Source organism: Manduca sexta, chromosome 10 (genome assembly GCF_014839805.1).
Source record: "Manduca sexta isolate Smith_Timp_Sample1 chromosome 10, JHU_Msex_v1.0, whole genome shotgun sequence".
NCBI lineage: Eukaryota > Metazoa > Arthropoda > Insecta > Lepidoptera > Sphingidae > Manduca > Manduca sexta.
The window spans coordinates 8406583-8429937 of NC_051124.1; the positions used below are offsets into that span (position 1 = coordinate 8406583).

At 34.0% G+C, this 23355-nt stretch overlaps 1 protein-coding gene across 4 annotated transcripts in view; it reads left to right on the forward strand.

The window, feature by feature from the left end:
* Positions 1–23355, forward strand: part of LOC115455815 (cGMP-dependent protein kinase, isozyme 2 forms cD4/T1/T3A/T3B) — a 189474-nt gene that overhangs the window by 137826 nt on the left and 28293 nt on the right. For 3 of the 4 annotated variants that reach the window (XM_037437123.1, XM_037437124.1, XM_030184552.2), the window contains one exon: positions 1984–2150. In XM_037437123.1, coding sequence (XP_037293020.1) covers positions 1984–2150 — 167 coding nt within the window. Of the gene's footprint in view, positions 1–1983; positions 2151–14746; positions 14950–18615; positions 20410–23355 lie in introns of those variants that run through there. The other variant, XM_030184549.2, reaches the window with a different exon arrangement.

The following is a 23355-nucleotide window of genomic DNA, read 5'->3' on the forward strand; positions in this document are numbered from 1 at the left end:
CGTAAACAACATTAATAAATGTTTAGATAAATGCCAATAAAGATGTGACCTTTCTATCGATGAAGTGCGTTTATTTTTAACATTGTATCGATATTATTCTTGGAATTATAGATATCAGGAATCGCCTATTCGATTTTGAAAATATTATATTCGTTTTTTCCAGTCCTGTGTTAAAAATATAATACATTGTCTTATCTTTGCATCACCCAATGGTTGATTTTTAGAAAATGCCTCAGGCATTAAGTCCACGTGTATACATCTACTGTATATAAAGTTTAAATAAATAAAAAGTAATCTCGGAGATTTCATGATTATTTTTAAAGTAGTAGGTACCTATAGTATATAGAAAGGCACTGAATATTAAGTACTTATTCGTTAAATAATTCTGTACAAATGATATACCAAGGAAAAGTCTACCTAAATATTTCTTAGAATCATCTAATTGTACCTGAAAGACCTTACATGTGTTCCGAAACGCCTGAAGCGGTCGCCCACTTTGCAAAACTCAGAGGCCAACAACTGCCCATAACGCGCCCCAAAGGCGAAGTTCCGTATTGAATAGCAATTTAGCTAATTTGCTAATGTTTTATAGCCGCGTAAAGTGTTTGCACACGCATGGCCGATGGACAGCTTGCTTTATGTACCTAATTTATTGCAATAATTTAGAGGTTACCGCCATTACGGATAAGATAATGTAGCTAAAATTATCTTTGTACATCACGCACTGTTGCCTTATGGCGGGATCACGACATTTTTAAATTACCACTTGTGGACGACTTTGTACTTATAAAATAGCGATAGTGTGGAAATTGTGTCATTCTGTAAAATTTTAGTTGCCTTGGAGAAGCAGCTCAATATAAAATAAAAATATTTCTAAAAAACACCACTAAATATATTTTTGAATACCTGACGACCGGCATAGATACGGGCAAGAGAATTGTCCGATGATAAATTATTAATCTTGTCCGTGACCAGAGTACCTCTTTTTAGTATATTTGGCGCTGGGACGAGAATATCAGCGCCGGCCTTGCTAAAAAAAAAAAACACAATGTTTACAAGGTAACAAAATTGGGCGATTTATTGTTAGGGCGACATATCTTAATGAGCGATCGGCTTGGTACGTGCCCGGGTGCCACACACCCCTCACGCCACCGAGTAGAAGTAGAACCTCTCGGTTCGTACGAACAGTAGTAACCGACCACGAAGTCAGAAGAATCGCGGTTGCATCGCTGTCAAGCATTCAATAATACCTAATATCGTCCAAGACAATTTTTCATCCAGCATTATTAGTGGCGCTACCCGAGTAAAAGATTGTCGTTTACGCGCATTGCTTTTTATATTTTTTATGATATTAATCGTGAGTCGAAGTTCTGCTCGCGTAAGTTCTCCAGATACAAGTAGTTCATGCAAGATATAGTTTTATACAGGGTGCATTTTTAAGACGGGGAAGTAATGCTAACCTTAAGTGTTATATCCCCATAGTGTTGATCCTTATAGGCAAGCGAAGCGATTGGCATAAAACAGTTTTTGTGTAATTTGTACCTTATATACTGTCATTTTTTAAAAATCTTTAAATGGTTTACGGGTTTCCGAAGAAATTTTTCGTATAGCTATCGCCATTATGGTAGCTACCCTTACTTCCCAAAATCAAAAATAAACCTGTATAAATGTATAGGCTTAGGCATTCAGTCTAGGTTTTACAGTTTACTGAATGAAAATAAAAATGTACAGCAGGTACACACAGACACATGTCTTATGCTTTTATCGTCGAAGAGATGGGCAGAAGCACAACTAGTTTCACAGAACTTATTTTTCGCCAATATATTATATAGAAGAAGAGTCTATCCCTATGAAGTGACAGCCACAAACTCGAATCAAGGGCACCTCGCGTGTACTTTTTCAATTCTTAACCTGGGAATCGAACCCAAAGGTAAAAAAAACCTTTCAAAGAATTAAAAATAATTAAGAAATATTTTTTTACAGATCAAGGGAGCTCATCAAAGGTGCTATCCTGGACAATGACTTCATGAAGAATTTGGAGATGACCCAGATCCGCGAGATCGTGGACTGCATGTATCCCGTCGAGTATGCGGCTGGCAGCTTAATTATAAAAGAAGGAGATGTCGGCAGCATCGTGTATGTTATGGAAGGTAATATATATTTTTTTTATTACTACACCTAACTATAATTTTGTTTGATAAATTAGAAAAAATAAACCTAATATTGGTGAATAGCGCTAACTATCGCTAAGAAGACATAACAATGAATTTGCATTAAACCGCCATCTAGCGTTAAATCTTAAAACAAAATGGCATATAGTAGTTTTTGGCTTCAGTCTAAAGATGGCGCTAATAAAACATGAATAGTATTTCTACTTCCCGATAGACAGCGTTGTAACGTTATAAATATATTTTTAGTGCATATTTTGCCGACGCTGTCACCGAATTTAAAATTTAGCAATGTATGGTTATAGAAATTTGTAACTTTTGTACGGGTAATGAAAAATGATTTCAACATAAACGAATATTTACTTTCAAAATATTTACTTTCAAAATAAGACTATAAGCAATATGTATACTTAAGTAGTTTTGTAATTAAAAGTTATATTAAGCCTATTAAGAATTAAGAAGTCTTCCTAAAAATAAAAAATTAAATATATAAAAATCTTGTGCTTTTAAAAATGTGACGATAATTAACAATACCTAATTGTGACTATTTGATACTGGCTTGAAAGGTAAATTTCATACATATTGGCTTAATATATAAAATATAAAAATTAAGAAACGCGAAACCGTAAGGAAAGTATTATAGGTAATTTTATGATATTTTTCTACCTAGAATGCTTGAGTACTTACATTTTTTATGCGAACATGTAAAAAAGGCTTATGCTTTGCTCTCAAAGGTCTTAAAAATCATATGCATAACGGGCACTAAAGCATGTATAACTGCTAGGGAAAATACTACAATTTACAGTAGACTTTTTTCTCAGCTATGTAGGCTTAAGGCGTTCAGGTAAGGAAAAGCCGAGGCAGTCACGGCAGTTGCTTTTCCGCTTTCTCGACGGACGCAGGGAAAGTATCCGACGGCTTAGCTAAAGTCAATGTTGTCTAAGACGAAGATCATGCGACTTGATCGTCTCTTTTAAAAAAAAAAAACTTGCTTTTGTATAGAGAATGTATCTAACATATGAAAGATATATCTACCTAGCACATTTTTGCTGTAAATGTAGACATATTTCGGTTGTGCTACCTTTTCCCAATGTTCAATCCTCCAGTTGCTTCTATTAATATAATCACTTAATTTTTTTTGAGTTCATATAATACATTTATTTACTAATGGTTTTCCAAAGTTGTAAATATTTAATACATATTATATGTATATCTAGTTTTATCCACTCTTATAATTGAAAAAAAAAACAAGATTTGCATTAATCACACTTTAGAAGAGTCTTTTGATTCTAACATTATCTTGGTTGATACTCTTTCGGAAAATGCTAAACTGTCAGTCAAACTGTAACCCTTTCTTCAACACATCAATTAGTCTAATTAGAATATTTAAATACTTTTTGTTTTTGTGCTTATGATAGTAATAAAACGTTAAATATTATATTATTATTTATATCATTATTATCAAGTTACGACTTAGCTCTACAATAAGTTAAAAAAATGCATAAATAGATTAAAATCTTAAGTATATCACACCTAGGTGTTTCAACTTTGTGCGAGCAATAAAAACATCCACATTTATACCACAGTAACCTCAGCATGTCCATATAAGCATATTTATTGTCCGGTATAAAGCAAATGAAATCATTTGCCACAAACAAGGCTAAGTGAAATTGAAGCAAGTACCGATAAGGTCACGCCCGGCCCACGCGCTGCACTCCACAACATACCTATTAGCAACACTGTTTATGTATTTAATGTAGAGTATAGACTGATACAATTCTGGCGGCCGTTTTAGGACTCCAATGTAGTATCGTTGCGTCAGGTACCTATTAGTCGACTTTTTGTTTGGACTACACTATATTTGAACATTAGGCAGTGGCACAGGTTGTCATGAAAGGGCTTTCTAAAAAAAATATGTTCGGGGCCCTTTAGGGCAGTGCGAACTTTTGGGAGTTTACTTAGTAATGTAGATATGGGCCAAAAGTGTCCTTAAATATAGGGGTCCCGTACCACTGATAGGGCGGTATCTATACCCCTGATATCAAGTTCAGTGCAACTTCCCGTGCATAATTTAAAATAATCTTGTAGATAATTTGATTCATATTTAGATGATATTTGAATCTCTAATCTCTGCCTACTATGATGTCATACAGGTGAAATATTTTGTATGTCTACGTAGTTATTTAACGTATATACAATGAATTTATCCTCAATGCGGTTCTCAGGCAATGGCTAAACACATACTAAAAAGGTATGGTAAGGTTCCACAAACTCGCCCACATTTTGCAAATGTATTTCCGGCCCATGACGTAATAGTCGCGCCTATAGTCATTTTTAGTACTGTTTTCACTATGTGCTTCTTATTATAGGGAAAACAATCTGAAGAATAATTATTGGTAATATTACGAGTAGGTACGTTACTCCGAACTCCGGAATTTCTCTATTTAAACGATGCGCACTATCATTAAATATGAAAACATAAAATATTATAAGTTATGACTTTATTATTTGTCGTAACAAGAACTGGAGTAACTCAAATTACTGATGAGGTGTATTAAACAAAAACAAATTTGGATATATCTTTCTGTAAAAATGTTTTCAGAAATACACAGTTTTTAGCATAATATTTTATATATTTTTTTATAATTCTACATTAAACTTTTTGTGATTTTTCAAATGGAACACTGTACAAATACATAATTAATTTGAACCCGGATTTCATTACTTTGTTTATTACTTCTTAAATTATTGCCCTGCTGGTAATCAGTGAGTTATTACACAGTTTGACACAATTGATAACAATATATTAATTAATTTACTCACTCCAAGAATATTCAATTGTCAAATACACACTAGTCATTTATTTCATAAAATAAAGTCGCAACAGTTACATCTCTAATGCTCAGTTCCTGTTAACTTTCGTACTTTCTTGAACAGTTTAATGTTATTTAGGTAACTTAATTTATCTTTGGAAAAACCGCTTTACTTGCATTTATGTCTCCGTAGATATGATTCAATTGGTACAATCACTTCTCTTAGGAATTCCCTTTTTCACAACCGATGAGATCATTTATTTCATTCTTGTGTTTCTTCTTGGATGCAATATGTTTCTGTGATAAGTATCTTCATTGTAGAATATTTCTTTGTTTGAGTGCTAAATGCGGTTTGTTTTTCTTTGTTTATAATAACATTTATTCCTCTTTTTATATCATTAAGTACTTAAGATATTGATCTTCATTCATTTTAAAGGTAATTTTTACAACTCTTTTAATATGAACTGTTAGTATTGAGCAGAATTATATAAATAATATAATAATGTAATTTTTTCAAGTTTCATAAAACTTATATAATAAAATTTATAACATAATTAACCGCTCATTACCTACATAAAATAGCAATACTTAACAATAAGATTAAATGACTATTACAAATGAATTTGTAATTCTGATAAAAGCTATTTTTTCTATCGTAACACGTGTTGTTCAAACAAATTTATAAAAAAATCCATTATAAGCCTTAATATTGTCATAAATTATAAGACGGAAATAAAAAAATAATACAAAAATAATCATGACAATTGTCCAGAATTACGAAATTGGAGACAAAAACTGTCCGACCGCAGACAATGCGTGCTCGCCTCACGGCCTTGGCGTCGGAGATCGAGATTCGCGGCCTCGTCGAGTTTTTGTCGTACAGGCAGCTGACGTCAACACGTCCGGTTGCCGCGACAACCAACCAGTGAAAGTAACTTATGTGTAATTTTCAACTTAATGTTTACAATATGAAAGATTATTTGGTTTAATTCTTGCTACTATAGACGGCTTTGCAATAATCTCACGATTCCACGACAAGAAATTTTATAGAGTAGATCACTTATTGAGAAAGCAAGTTAAGGAAACGTAAAGTTAAAATGTAGGCTTTGTGAACAAATATTCTGTTGTTTCCAATTCGATACTTTAATGCATGTTATGGCTTACTTTGGGGTTTTATAATTGCAAAAAACTAGAAAAGCATGGTTCCTGAATTTAAATACATTATAATAAATAATAGTAATATCAGCCCTGTATTATATACTTGCCCACTGCTGAGCACGGGCCTCCTCTACTACTGAGAGGGATTAGGCCTTAGTCCACCACGCTGGCCTAGTGCGGATTGTTAGACTTCACACACCCTCAAAATTCCTATAGAGAACTTCTCAGATGTGCAGGTTTCCTCACGATGTTTTCCTTCACCGTTAAAGCGAACGATAAATTCACAAAGAATACACACATGATTTTTTTTTAGAAAAGTCAGAGGTGTGTGCCCTTGGGATTTGAACCTGCGGACTTTCGTCTCGGCAGTCCGTTCTACACCCAACTATGCTATCACTGCTTCAAATTTAAATACATTAGGAATTAAGTATAAGAATTTTTAAAATTGCAAAAAGACTAGAAAAGCACGGTTCTTCAATTATTTTAGCATAAGGAATTAGATACGTAAAAAGTTGTCAGAACATCATTTAGTTTACTTCTGATGATAATGATGTTACAAAAAAACTAATAAATTGAGTTTTGGCAGTAGGACATACAAAGATCGACTAGATCACCATTCACTTCACTAATGATAATCACGACGACGAAACAAGCATACGAGTGGAATATTCTCTGTACATCAATCATATACAAATTAATTCCAATTCCGCATATGACGCAACTATCATCGAGACAGCGAACTGGCCAACGTTATCTGAAGTCAAAGGGTCAACTTCAATAGGCTATTTTGCTTAAATTCCTTATCGTGCCACGAGTATTAATCATTCCTAACATACGAATTTCATAACAAATATCGTTAAATCACATAATACAGGCGCAAGAGGCAATTTTCGATTGGGTTCCAGTCGTTTGGTCTCATCGCGGTTGACCAATGTGGCCTTAATGTCTTTGGAGATTTGAATGCGGTCGAAACATCCTCAAGCAAGAGTATGCTCAATTATATTTTATTAGGACAATACCCATAAAGTGTTACGAGCTTGGGAATTGTAGTTATCATGAAAGTAAAGCAATGTTGACACGTGCCTAACATATTCTGGATCTGTGACTTAGGGAATGGTATTTGCTTTTATGTTTTGTTAGAATTTGAGGAACGACAATGTTATGCTAGTCAATGTCGCTATAATTCAACGTCTTAATATATTATTATGGACTTTAATTTATGTTTAAAAATTTAACTTTCTCATATTTCATTAGTACCATCCAATGGTATCATAAACCTTCAGCTGTCTTATATACGCATTTTACTTTTATAGCCACTACATTTTATTACATTAAACAGTTGAACGAATACATCTTGGAATAGCTCGTTTCAATACAATCACGTGTCCAGCCTTGCGGTAAACTATCGCATCTCAAACTCCACCACTCTCCTAAAAACTAAATTCCTCGATGTCGTTTCTATAAAATCAATTAGCCTATTATCAATTTTCACGTTCTAATTCCCTATATAATTATCGAAGCTACCGTGCCAGTTGGAAGTGACGTCGATCCCCTGTTAACATTTAAAGCGACGAGTGCATCTTTATTTAGCTGCATTGTAGGCTGCCGCCAAGCGCGCATTCTGACGATGTGACCATCCATAACACGCGATTTCTCTTAACTGAATGAATGGTTGTTATGAGCGTTTGATGTGGCTTGTTGTTGCAACCTAATTCCTTAAATGACTTCTATTAGAACTGCTATACGAATTACGAGATGTTATGGAATAAACATTAATGTTTGTTACGATTTTTTAAGTGTTGTATGATCAGATAAGGTTGTGACTCATTAGGCATCGCCCTACGTTTATAATTGATTATGAGTTAATGACTCAGATCTCAAACTCTGTAAAAGGCACGAGTCACATTATTTTTAGTTATAATTCGATGAAAATAATAGACAGATTATAAATGGATATTACAAGGAATTGATATCGTATCTTTAAATTTTGTTATGGAAATAAAACAAATAAGATACATATGAAAATTTGAATTGATTTTGAAATTCCCATACATGGTGAGTATAAAATCGGGCCCACTCTTAAATTATCTAATTGAACAAATATCATGAACGTACAAGACGCAGAACATGGCGTGGGAAGAAAGTGATGTGTAAATTGGTTAATAATATAATTATGCCTTTTAAAACCATCGCATGACGTAGTTTTGTAATAATAACAAATAGGCCAACCATTACATTATAATAATAAGAGCCCTGTATTATATACTGTCCCACTGGGCCTCCTCTACTACTGAGAGGGATTAGGACTTAGTCCACCTCGCTGGCCTAGTGCGGATTGGTAGACTTCACACGCCCTCGAAATTCCCATAGAGAACTTCTCTGGTGTCCAGATTTCCTCACGATGTTTTCCTTCATCGTTAAAGCGAGCGATAATTCACAAAGAATACACACATAACTTTTTAGAAAAGCCAGAGGTGTGTGCCCTTGGGATTTGAAAAGGCGGACATTCGTCTCGGCAGTCCGTTCCACAACCAACTAGGCTATCGCCACTTTTTTGGACCATTACATTATTTATGAAATTTATAGTCTTATGTCTGATTAGCTTTCGCCTGCGTCTCCGCCGACGTGAAAAAGTTTTTCCGGGAAAAAGGAAGTCTATAGCACTTAGGAGTAATGTAGCTTTCTATTAATGAAAGAAAGATCGAAATCGGTTAAGCAGCTCGTAGGTCTTGGGATTAGCGCGTTTAAACAAACAAAATGTTCAGCTTCACATATTAGTATAGATTAGTTCGAAGAAGTTACTACCAATCCCTTACTTATATCGTAGTTGAAATCACAATGTCAAAGCATTCTCTAATGATTCTGTGCAAAACCGAAAAGCAATTGCTAATTTTGAACTTATTCGGCAAAATTATAACGTTTTGGTGATGTAAAAAATTAAATAAAAGAAACAATTGAGCCCCCATTGAATGAACCAAAAAAAGCGCGAAGTCTATGTCATTTAATTGTATGTTTGTGACTGATCGAGATACAATGTCTCAGTCACGTGTTAGACCCTCAACCATTCCCAATAAAAGGACACAGTCGTGTTTTTGCCCTATTCTAAACTCACAAAATTTCTTTGTTTTCCTTTGGTAGAGGTAAAGTATGTTTCACAGTACGCTCGTGATGTCAAAGGTGACATGCCTCTTGCTTAACATGACACATCAGTCGTAAATTATATTCAAATCATGCGTTTATTTGCCGACGATGTTTTCCTCGATCGTTAGAGTGTGTTATGTAAAAATGCGCTTTCGAAAATCAATGTTACAGGTCAAGTTTCCGACGTGTTTTCACGCTGCGATAATTTTTAAATTAATGTATTCTTATTTGTCCATCCTTATTTGTTTAAAAATATGTTAGTTTGGTGGCGCAGTTGGTACGACTGCAATGCTAAGGTCTACGGTGTGATGCCCGAATATCAAATAGTCTCGACTCGGTGGACTTCGGCGGACCTCGCCTCCTCTCCCTTCTTACACCCCAATTAGTAACTCAAAACACCCCTCTTTCGACTCATTAGGCAAAAATGTTAAGCCGGGCTGTTTGTACTGGATAAACACAGGCTGATCCGGGAAGCGCGACACACTTACGTGGGCCACTATGGCGGATTAAAATTTTGTATGGTAGTTGCTATCCGGACGGACACAAAATATATCCAACCACCAAAACTTTAAGTTATCTTTACATAGGTCAAATCGTTATTCAAAATATGAATCAAACTACAATAATAAGACTGAATAAAAAATGCATTCCATACCGCTTAGTGTAAACATGTTATTTAAATAATTAGATGATGCATCGTATTGAAAGTGAATTGTATAGGAGAGGGAAAAATGCCCGCATATCTCTCCATTGTTCAATAGTACATTAAGGCGAGACAAAATAGTTCCGACTCTCAGAACGAACCTATTTATCTCTCGTTCTGTATTGTTGATCGTTGATGATAAATTCATTGAGGAGTTGTTTGCTGTATTTATAATCTATATGCTTTCCTGTTTTTGGTAGACTATATTAACACGTGTAAAAACTTCAAACTCCTTTGTAAGTTGTGATGCATGGAATGTGAGATTTGGCATAACTTTCTGTATGTTTATACACGCTAATATATAATGAATGGTGTATTTTTTAAGAGCCTTCGATTAAGAATTAGATGATTCATTTATAAAATTGTGTATCCAAAATAAATCTATTAGTAAAATATCTCTTTTTATGACTTAATGATATATTTTGTCTATTTAATATTAATGTTGAAACGTTGAGGTCTGTTGAAATAGAAAATTAGCAACAATTTAAATAACATCAATTTAAAATAATTGTGATAAAAATTGAATTATTGACATGATTTTTAGGGTACAATTTACACTTATTAGGTTAAAATTATAAGACGTAATCTGGTATTTTTAAAGTTTATTGCACCAGTAACTGTTACGTAATGTTATTGTCGAGCATTGATTCAATTATACACTGATTATATTTTATTGATAGCTCTTTTTATGTCGATCGATTCATTTTTCGAATACACGCACAATATAGATAATAATAGCAGTTTTCAATCCTCGTTTCAAATGCGCTATAAAAGAAATCTTAACTAAATGATGCATAGATATTTCTATTCTTACTTGATCTTTTGTTTCCCCTCGGCTCATTTATCATGTATTAACGATTTGAATAATTTTATTCGAGTTATTTATTTTATTTATTTACATATTTGTTAAAACATAAAGAGCTTATTCTTTAGACTAATGCAATCATAAACTCAGTGAGTTTTCCGTGCATCAAAATATAGACAATAATTGTATATTCTTATGATTGTTGTGTATAGGATAGATTACATTAATTTACAATGATTTTGTGTATCACCTACTGAGCCGGCCGTCGCGTTGCGTATATGAAAAAAAAAGTATAAAATCCGGCGGTAGAAACTTATGTAAATGTTCCATTTTGCATTTTAAGTGTGTATCAGTTTTATATGGGCTACAAATTTTGTTATGGAATACGTATATAGATGGCGAAATCGTTGTACAGTTTATGCTCAGTTACCTTTTTAATTTGAATGTCTTACAGAAAGTTCCTCGTAGCTTTCTTTGCTTGTCTTATATTTTAATAAATATCAGCATATATGCTGGTAGTAAGATAAATTTTATATCTGCCCGGATTGCTACCACCGTACACAAGATTAACCTACCTTCACCATAGAAGCCCACGTAATTGTGTCGCGTTCTGGGTTCAGCCTGTGTATAGTTCCAACAGGGCATAATTGGGTCGACTACCGAAGGCTAATCATCTCTCGACTGTTGGCATTCTACTAGACAACACTCAACTTACCATCAGGAGCAGTAAGGTCATTTTGGCGTGTGTTTAGAAAAAAACATATTTATATGTTATTGCGTCTATTAAATAAAAACCATTGAGGTTGCATAAAAGAGTTGCAAAAGGAACAATAATACGAATGGTATTTAAAGTAGCAAGAGGCGAAAAAATACTTGCCTGATCTGATTATTTATTGTTTTGGTTAGTTAATTCCCTAATTATATTTTACAGATAAGAAACAACATAGAATTACTATCCGAAGTATAGTTCGATTTTTTTGCGATAAATCACGTTGTAGAGCGGCCTCAAAAGCCACTGAATCCGAGTGTTTTCATCCAAGCGAACGATTTTTCTGCACCCATTACTGCATTTATGCTGGAAAAATTACACTACGTCAACTTAATACGGGACATAAATATGGCAATTTGTAATCTTCCATCGTGAAATGAGAGATTATTTGCTGATTAACAGGTAATGTTAGAACGTATTTTGCATTGCATTTGATGTAGGTTTTGAGGGTAATTTGGCATACTGGAAAATACTAAATTACACATTAGATCTATTTATTTAATTGAACTTTACTGTATTGTCGTTATAGTTATTACCGGAGGTCATTCATTTGTATTAGTTGATACAACAAATGTCGCATAAAAATAAATTAAAGAGATATTTAGCAAGTAATGATTATAAGAATGTCGCTTAAAAACTGCAAGTAGGTACAAAAAAAGAAGTGAAAGAATAAGTCCTTGACTCGTCGAAGACAGAAAATACTTGCGACGATTCAGAGAGCACCGTCTGTCCAAATACTTTCTGATTTATTATATTACTGAGAAAAAAACGTGAGCCAGCTCGAGTTTGCGCTTCAAATAAAAAGAAATCATAATATTGGCACTCCATATAAGCTATGCAGACTTGAGAACCAGTTTCCATTTTTTATCTTGTCTTTTGTGCAAGCAGAAGACCACTGAAAGTGTTATTATGTAGTTGCCATTGTATTCATGATTATTACATTATGTATTTTAAAATTGTTCCAAATTTAAACAAGAAAAACCTAGAACAACGATGTTCATTTCAATGTCTAACCACCAATTTTTTTTTTAATGACTTCAATTTAGTATCCTCAATGAAACCATCGGAGTGGTAGAATCCCTATTATAAAAAAGAACATTAACTATGAATGAATGATACTGGCACAATCAATTACTAATTTTTGAAATGTAAATATTGACTCGACGACATCTAACGATATCTTTAGTATTCCATAAACAATTTGCGATAATTCAACCGTAACTAGCTCGGTTATCAATTTACTTTTTTCTACCGTCCAATTTCGTAATATATTGTCAAAAATATTATTATATACCTCCTATTACCTGACACAAACTATTTTATCGTTTTTATCAATATTTTGTAAGCACGTCGTCTTCCGCTCTACTGAATACTGCGAGCAATTTAAAACTTTTGCCTTTTCTCCATTTAATGTTTCATCAATTGATCCATTAACGCTTTCATTTCGATTTTCTTTGGTACGGTAATTGAACCTTTAATTTTAATATTAGTAATAAACGACGATTTATTTGAAAGGTAAATAGAAATTTGGTAAAAGTAGTTTGTATTAGACCGAGATTATTTAATATTAATAAATATAACATGTATTTACCTGAGCAAGAAATTCCTGGATTTAATAATGTCATTAGGGAGGCCTAAACTCACTACCGTAGTACATTATAACTGTAATTTGTAAATTGATTTAATACATTAATCATATTTATTCCCATGAGTTATTTATTTTGTTATGGTGTATTTAATAAATGCGTAGATTAAAAATCAGTACAGGTTTTATTTAAAGAATACCATAGAGTTTGATATTTGAACAGTCGCACTATCTATCGAAGTGCTAGGCACTTTTTGTTCGCACTCAATGTAGCTAATAGGCATAGATCATAGCAAAAATATTTTAAAGTAAAAATTCTTTTATACAATGAATTGTTTTAATTTATTATTTGTATTAAAGAATGACATAAAAATCATATAGTTTTATTCTAAAGATCTTACGAGTTTGTGGAATCTATCGCAGTATCTGAACAAATAACAGCTATTGTGTGATCCAATTGCTATTCTAGACAAGTAACGTCGTGGACTAAACCTTTTCACGCTATACTATCACTTACTTTTTACTTGCAGTGATACAGTTATAATGTTTTCGTTTACGTTTCTTATTTATTCAGATCAGTCACAAGTTAAGATTGTAAATACTCAACTCAGGATTGTTGGCAAATATTAGAGAAATGCATCGCCGAGATCTTAACTTTCAAATATCGATAAAATGTTAGCTATAGAATTAGCATATAGCAATATGCGTGCGCGTACATCATTAATACTATATAATATACATAAAAGTATAAACTTCATAAATATAGCACTAATAGTTAATAAATAATTTTATAAGATGTATCTTTTAAGAAATTATTGTGTCCTTTCCGAGACGTACAAGCTTAAATTTTTAGAATATTCTTTATTTACGTCAAAGTTGATATTTAAAGTAATATTTATGAAATATGCTAATGGAGAATTATAAAATAAGTAACAGAGTGTAGTCTGAAGGTCACAAACTTCTGTGCAAAATGTTTGACGGATACTGTTCGCGGGTGGCTAGCTTTTGCTTCACCTTATTTTATTTCATTAATTACAGTTTGCAATAAGGCGTACAATTATCGCTCCACTTTTAGTTTCCGTTTTGGTAATTTCATGCGCGTCCCTTTAATTACTTGTAATTTTACTTAATCCGGTCGTAATTGTTCGAATTATTCTTCGCTTTAAGTGGGTTCGATGCTGGTGATAAAGTATTATTTTCTAAATTTAAAAAAAAATCCAATTCTTCTTTCAAACACCCATAATATTTGTATTTCACCTATTTGTGTTTCTTTGTCAATATCGCTCATAATAAAAGGAATATATTCTGTGTCATTTCTAATATATTTTTCTGGTCTTAATTGAACGAATTTTACTATTACTCTACTATGTTTACACAATTCGTTTTACATTGAAGTTTTTTATGTGTCTTCTATGTTTGTACTTTACCGTTCCACGACCCCTCCAGGATCAAAATTAAAAAGGTGCACCGTTTCATCTACCTTTTGTTATAAGAGCTTACAGCTTTTATTATTCAGGTAGGTGGGTGCGTCGTCTCTATCTTTTGTATGGGTGTGTCTCTTTCTAGCACGTCGGCCGCGTTGCGCAGGAGTCGATCGAAACAGAGCATTCAGTGCAGCAGTAAGCGGAGCGGCGTCGACGTGATTGGTCGCCATGTTCTCGGTGTCTCGCGTTCCGAATTTAAAATAGTCGCGATCGACTTTGTGAGAGAAGCAATGTGCTCATTGTTTATTGTTGATGGTCTATACGTGAATTTTAATTCGTGAGACACATAAATATATATTGTGATAAAAAGTGTTTATGTTAAGGTGTGAAATCGTTTGTTCGCTACGTTGCAGCTGTCGCTTTATTGGATAAAATTCGGGAGAATTCTGTTCAATAAACAGGATAAGCTGGAGGATATTAAAATGTTTAGTGTTAAAACCGTGATGCAACAGAATTGTATACTTGAGTTGAATATTCCATTGAATTACTAATTTCGATTGTGAAAATTCAAGACTGGAACAAGACCATACAAGCAGTTCTTTTCACTTTCGTTGTAGATGATTGATGGTTTAGTATTGTTTAGGCTTTATGTGGCGAGACAGTCGTCCTTTTTCATACAGTCACATTCTGAAAGTAAAGTGTTCGAAGGCTCTAGCGCAAGGTTATTGCAAGCCCCGCATTTGCGTGCACTACTCGTGTGCCGTGAAAGTATTTCGGAACGTTGTCTTGTCAGTGAAGATATTTTAGCATATTAATGCTCGCGAGACGAGCTTTCTATGTCTGATTTCGCCTGAGTACAGTGACATCACATTCGATTTATTTGTTTTTGATTACATCGCCCACATTGTACCAATAACGATCTAATTGTCGTTTTCCGGCTAATCAATTGAAACCATACAGTTAAGAAAATGTGTAATTTGTTTGACAATTTAAATTTATCGCTTTATCTATTTGGTTTATGTGATAGATCACGTCATGGTACAGAAACAACTCCAGCGAACCATGGCTATTTCAGTTGCACATACTAGTGTACCCTTTTTAGGTCTATTTGTGTAGGATTGAGTATCTAAATAATAAATACTTCCACTACAGCTATTAATATTTGTCATTTTACCGATCTATCTGATCGAAAATTCCAAACAATCAATACTGATTCAAAGAAAAAATTAAATGCAATAAAAACAATCGAATTTCTTGTTAAAGCAGGGCACACAGATTACTGGACCAAATCAGCTGTGAACTTGTTTCATAATTAACTATATATCGCAATAACATCGCGCTTGGTTAAGTTATTGAAACGTATGTTGCACGGCATCGTTGTTTGTCAACTTTGAGTAATTAATGCGTCGGTATGGAACTTTGTCACGTTTCATATGAGATTAGAAAGTCATTTCAATCGTATTAGGTGCTAGCAATGTACTATATACCACACGACATGCAATTATGATGTTATCATAAAGTATTCCAACCATTATAAGGGCCATCGGACCGTAGAAAGCTGGCCTTTGTTGTCATAATGCGGATATTTCAAAACATGGTCGAAAGAGCAGCGTGAAATGCTCAGTAAAAACTAAATGGAAATTCAAAATTTATAAAGCTTCTAACGGAATAGAAATTTCTATAAGTATATTAAAATAGAGAGAAACTTATAAGTACACTCAGTTGATAGTTGCCAAGTTAACTCGTACTTAAGTTGTTGGGTAACAAAAACCAGGAATTGAGCAGTTGACTTGCCGCGACGGACGTTCCTATCCCCTTTCTTATCAATTAGTAATGAATGACTACTGGGCGTCATTGTTATGATAAAACGAACACATAAATGTTATTCATTGGCACACACTCCTGTACAGTTAAATGGGAGAAAGGAACACCATTGTTTAAGTTCCAGTGATTTACCGTTACGTGTATACATAAATATTCATTTGATAGTTACGCAACTTCGAGGCCTCATAACTTCCGTTAAGGTCTACATTCGATTTCCCAAAATGTTGGATTTCTATTATGTTTATCAGATTTGGACGAAATGTTGAATAATTAATTTGTATGGGCTTCTGTTTACAAGTATTGCTTTTTTGTATCATTAATTGGTCGAGCAGCGCCTGGTTTTTACACTCTATTGTGAAACGGTCTATATTTTAGACCATATCGACACCATTTTAAGGATCAAAATTGAGTGTACCTAACCACAGCATTTTTCGAAATCTTTATTGTAACAAGAATCGTTACTTTTCTTTATTACTCCGTTAGATAGAAAATTTTGAGTGATTATTGTTAACCAGTTATTTCTCCTCAGAAACAATAGGGATAAATCGTTTATAGTTCAGGAAAATAAGAGTTTTCAGAAGTGCCAGTGATTATTTTATTCCTGATTAACAAGTTATACTATTTTTGACCTTAAAAATATACAAAAAGATAAATAGATGAAAAATATACTTAATATTTATGTGTAATACTCGTAATTTTCACAATTCTAAAAAAGAGTTTCAAACATAATTAAACCGCAAAACCCATGTCAAATTCGCGTAATCTTGATTATTAAACAGTTGTGTAAATATTTTTAACATAGATGGACGGTAAAGTTTATATTGTAAGCAACATGTCGGTATCTTGGTTAGTGGCCGTAGTTCAGCGGGAATAATACTGCTCCCCTTTTACCTCACGGAATAGCTGTTTGAGAAAGCTGACCGACCGACAGCCCATAAAATCTATAGTAATATTGAAACAGGCTATTTCCAACCAATCTAATCCAATTATTAAAGTACCTACAACTAATTGAAACGTATGTCTTCCTGCGTTATTTTTAATTGGACAAATTCTAGATCATTAGTTATTTACTTTTTCTCAAGAAAGTATAATTAGTAAGGCATCGTCTGATTTCTCAAGTTCCTGGATGTGTTTCTCACGTATCATCGCTGACCAGCCGACTGATTATGTGGACCAATGAACTGGTTTCAACTCAACTGCTCGTCTTAGAAATTTTTCCCTATTTAATCGATCATGCATTTGAATTAGCATTTGTTAATTGACTCTTCAGACTTCAGCGTACGATATTGTTAGTATTTCTCAGCATTATGTTGTTTTTATGGACGGAAACTTTCGATTAACATTTATGTTTGTGTACAGTGAAAGTGTTATTAACAATATGAGCGAGTTTACTTTGTTTAAACGGGGTCGGTTGCTTAGAGTACATTATCTAATTATAACGTAATGTAATTCCATTTGCATTGGCTTATGGACTTGGTTGAATCGAGTTCCACTTACGGCTTCCTCAAGTTGATGGATTATGTGCAAGTACCGTGTGGAAATGAGCGATAATAACGCTTACGGTCCTTGGGGCATCCGTTCTTGCAATACATTTAACTTTGGCCAAAATTTTTATAGAATGCCTTATTAACCTTTTAATGGAATAGTTAAAGAAAGCCGCAAGTGTATTTTAATTTAACAAGTTTATTCGTGGTTATCGCAAAGCATATGATAATATTTGTTTATACAATATTTTCAGTGTGTACGTGAAACCTAATTATAGAAATATTTGGTTTAAGATTATAGAAGATGTTGTATGAAAGACCCACTTCTCTCGGTTTTGATAGCACCTGCGTAATTTTGTATAAATGTGTGAAATAAGGCATCTTTATATCCCCTCAAATAAATATATCGATATGATAAAACTGTAATTTCAATTTCAAATTTACTGGCTCACACAAATGTTAATAAATACTTTCACTTCTCCATATATTTGTAAGCGTTGAAACTAAGAAAAGCGATTATTTTAACGAATAGTTTTGCTTTACATATAGCGCCTAATCAATTTGTATAGTTTCTAGACACAGAACTATAACAGCTCTTGCAAAATCCTTCCATTGTTACAAGCTAATCAATTCAACGAAACGTGACATTCTTGACGCAATCGCTAGTTAAGATTAATAATACGTTGTTAATACGAGGAATATATAGAATTTTGTTGTATCACGAATACGGTATTCCCACAGGTCCATACTGCATGATCATAGCATAAATCGATGCGAAAATAAAACGCTAAATAAACGCGCGTCAGTGGATGACCTCTATTGCGTTGAAACCAGAAAATGATAGTAAAATTGTCTATAATGACATTAAATATGTACGAGAACTGGTTTCAGTGTAACGTTGCGTCGATGGGTGTAGTGACAATATGAAAATCAAGCATTATCCAGGAAAAGCGGTCATGGAGGACCCTTGGCTTTCGATCAGCGACCGGACTATGGACTTAGTCTACGCGGCGAACTGGGTTGGAGCTAAAAACCTTAGCACATATAATGAAAACGATGACCGTTCGACTACCAGTAAATTTAATTCCATATCTAGAAGTAAATCGATGAAAGACGTTGGCCGCACAAGCGATAGAGATTATAACGAGAAAAAATATTCGCAAGAAGATAGTGGCTATTACAATGAAGTTCCTAGTGATAATCTGTCACAGCTGGCTAAATACCAGCAAAACATCGAAGAAAAGGCAAGAGCTAATAACAATCTTATCATTCAAAGTAAACTAAAACACAGTTACAGTTTTAAAGATATGCCGAATGGGTACCGTCCATCGACCTTGAGACGAGTTAAGCGGCGGAATTTTACCGAATGGGATATCGAGGCATTCGGATCAAATAGTAAACAGCCGCCTGTACCTCCGCAGCGCAGAGATTCATTGAAATATGCGCATAGACAAAGGAAGGTCGATTCAAAGAAAAATTACTACCCGTTACCTGACCCCGGTCCTGTACCAGCCGACCCGTCGTCTGAATCTTATTATGAGTATTATTCAAGAGTCAGCCAACAGAACAATGACACTGACAGCGATAAGATAAAACAGATTCACAAAGATACAAAAAAGGAAAGAAACTCACATAACGAACCGCCTAAGCAAAATGGGAATACAATGTACCAATTGATAAATTCAATGGCTACTTTGGATTTAAGTCCAATAAAGGCCAGAGCTGGAAAGCAAAAACTCGAATTGGATAGCGAAGCGGAAGATTTAGGTTTATACATGCGGCCCATTAACCAGCCGTTATCTACATGCGATCAACTTCCTAACCACACTACGCAACCGGCGAACGAACGAAACGGACGCATTGAAGAAACTAAGCCGAGTTTTCGTTCTAAATCATTGAGAGTCAAAAGCGAGGGTCGAACGCCACTTCAAGCATATTTAGACACAGTCCAACCTGACAACGGGCCTTACAATGGTGTCACTGTCACGCAACCGAAAAGAAATCTATCGCCAAGCGAACAATTGACATTGATGCAGTACGAAATGTTCAACGGAAGTCAGAACCAGTCCGCACCGGCGATTAGCAATGGGTTACACTCAGCCGATCTGGGTAAAGAAAGTGACTATCGGACTACGAACGGTGTTACGAAACAAGTCAAACGTGATAAATATGGCAAGTTATACAATACTGTTAGAGTAAAAAGTGACGATAGGTACGATAGGTATAATGACATTACATCTTTTGGACTGACAAAAGAACGTATCAGTGAAGAACGTGCGCCTAATAACGGTGTTTTTTCGCGAAGTGCAAAAAGTTCGTCTAGTGGTTCAGACTCGGATTTTTCAATTCCACGCCCCAAACTCATAGTTCCCGTTCACACTTACGGCATTCGAAAGCGTAGAACTGGGAACCTATGTCAGCGAGAAAGTACAGCGACAGAAGCTTCTTTGGATGCTGGCATTATCTTAGATGTAACGCGTTTAGAGGAAGAAAGTAATAAGACGCTCGACAAATATCATCGAAATGAAGAACCAGGTAAACCAGGTTTTATTACTTAATTTAGAAAAATAAATCTGCAGTAGTCGAATTTCCCGAAACTTAGTTGACATGATAAGAACAAGCATTTATAAAGCATGTATCACCAATGACTAACCATTGTTAATTTTATTACTCATAAAATAATACGTACTTGCATACGAAGGAAACTGTGTACATTGACCAGTTTGAAATGTATCATTTGCTATTATATCATTATGATTATCTGTATTCAAAGTTCTGTTATCATTGATATTGTTATCTTCAATCTATTTTGATCCCGTGTGTGCTCGCGTTGATCGATGCGCGGCTGCGTGTCGAGACATTTTCGAGGTCTCCTTGCGGATGACAATCTAGGTGACGTCATATGATACACACAAACGACAACTACTTACATGACTCAAGCTTTGTGCATGAGAATTTTAAAAAGGTCGCACTAACTACTTTCAATACCAAATCACATACCTATTGTATGTATTAGTTAATGTAACGGAACATGTCTTTTTCATTTCCAAATAATATATTTTTAATTTAGTAAAATCAGCCTTAGTTGCTTGCCCTAATAATGGCTTCATGAAGTTTATCAGTTTTAACTGACTTAAATTCAATGGGTCAGTCATACAGAATAAATTGTCGATAGATAAATTGCTTTTGTTATGTGTAAAACAGACCGCACCCAAGACATCCCAGTAGCGATGAAACTTTTTGTCGCCTCATAATCAAGACGAATAGTGTTCGAACTGTTATAAAACTTCGTAGCGGTAATGCGAGGCGAGACGTGGCACGCGCATGTTACGAACAAAAAGAGCTTGAGACAACGTCTGCAATTGATGCACTATTCAGACAGCCTAAACTGTCGTGTATGTGTCTGCAATGTACGCCTGCCTTCATACTTTTAATTGGTATCAATAAAGGTATCATAGAATTGTGAATTACTTTTGCGAGATAAATAACCTTAAAACAACATTTATGATGTAATTTATCCTTGTAGTTGCTTTTCAAATAGCAACTGATTTAGTGCAGAAGTTTGTTACTTAATACCTTTATGTATTAAAGCAAATGGGACAAGGCCTAGTATTCTAATCATAGGTAGCCTATCTAGGTCACCAGTGTTGTATCGAATACTTGTTTCTTTGTTATTCGGTGAATTAAGTTGCAATAATTCGTTTTTTTTATAGCGTGATGTTGTACTTCTAATTTGTTCGTGGCGCATAGATTAGTGCGCTATAAGACTGTTTACACTATCGTTAAATCTGTCTGTTTTTTTACGTAATTATATTCCAAACATAAGCTATTATTATATCTTTTTAATGAGGCCAAAGAGTTATTTTTGTATTTATCTATTTAAACATGTCATAATCCACATCCAAAATAACGTACTTAATCAGATAAAATTCAGGGAAAATCACATAGATAAGTAAAAGGGTTCAGAGGTATATAATTGTTATGAGCTCTTAAATCCTTTAATGATTAGATAATAATAATATATAATATTAAGTAGATTGCATTTAACAGAATAATTTGGATGCCAATTTTTATTTCAAATACAAAAAATCTTTCAAGACGGCCATTTGTCATTTGTACCACCGATGTTTAAATTATTTCCATCATATGTATACATATTTGTTTGCTCTTTTTAATACTTACAGTGTATAATATTTTTTTAATAAATAAATAAACTATACCCCCTAACAAGAGACAATAATTTCAATAATTTGAAGTAGTAGGTAAGAAACTAAAACGTTGAATAAAAAATACAGCTAAATACAGTTCTCATAAAATCCTTACAATCCACGAGGAATATTGGTCGGTGGAGTCATTTCGCTTGGCTAACTGTAATGGGCCGCAGCAATTACGACACACAGTTCATTTAAACTGACCACCAAATGCCTCGGCATACGTATCGAGCCACTTAGAGGTTACTAAATGCACCCAGACTAGCATATCAATTAAACTTTGCTTCATTTCGTCCTACTTTTATATTATTATATGACGAATAATTTTAAATTATAGTTGATAGTTGAGCAATGATAATTATCAAAGTGTAATTTAGATTAAATGGGTTTTAATTTCTGGAAAGAAAGCATGATATAGCATTAAATAAGTGTCTATCTTTAAGTGACGTAGCAATGATATAGTTGAATGAACAGTCAACAGTGTTTCATAAAGTTGACTCCAATAGTTGTAACAAGCATTATGCAAGAGATACATAACTAAATTGAATAATTTTATTCCAGAATTTCGCCAATGCTCTTGCTATACACACTAGACGAATGCTTATTAAGATGTCATACATCACCTTTTCAAATTTTATAGTAGTGCAATGACAAACAAAATATACACTCATAAATTAATATTATCCAAAGAAATTCACTAACGACTTAACAGATAAACGTGAATCAAAATAAACAGAAATCATTTGGTCAAGAAATTCAAATCCATTAATGATATCTAGTATTAAAAACGAATTAGTGAACTACTCTGGCTTATGGCTAAACGACATGCAAATAAAAAAAATACCTATCAACATTCCATACGCTGCAATATTGAATGCAGTAGAAACGGAGGCAAATTAGAGACCAGATGAAAGTGTTTCAAGGCAATTCACTATGAACGTAACGATTCGGGGTTAAAAGTTCGAATGCGTGCCCTCGTTTATATACTTATGACTGTTGTTGCCGTATTTGTCTTGGAGTGTATGCGAAATTGTGCCGCCATTATGTTGGTTCGTGAATTGTCTTGGATTCTTAATATTGCGATCGTCAAATTAATCAGAGTTATTTGTCGAAGGTCTGCAGGAGGTACGCCATTTTTGACAATATAACGAACAGTCGTCTTTCACCCTGAATCTGTCCAAAACCATATAAGAGATGTGAACGCAAGGTCATAATATTACGTATTATAAGGGTGATTATGCCATGACGTGCTATAGTCGTGTAACACTGT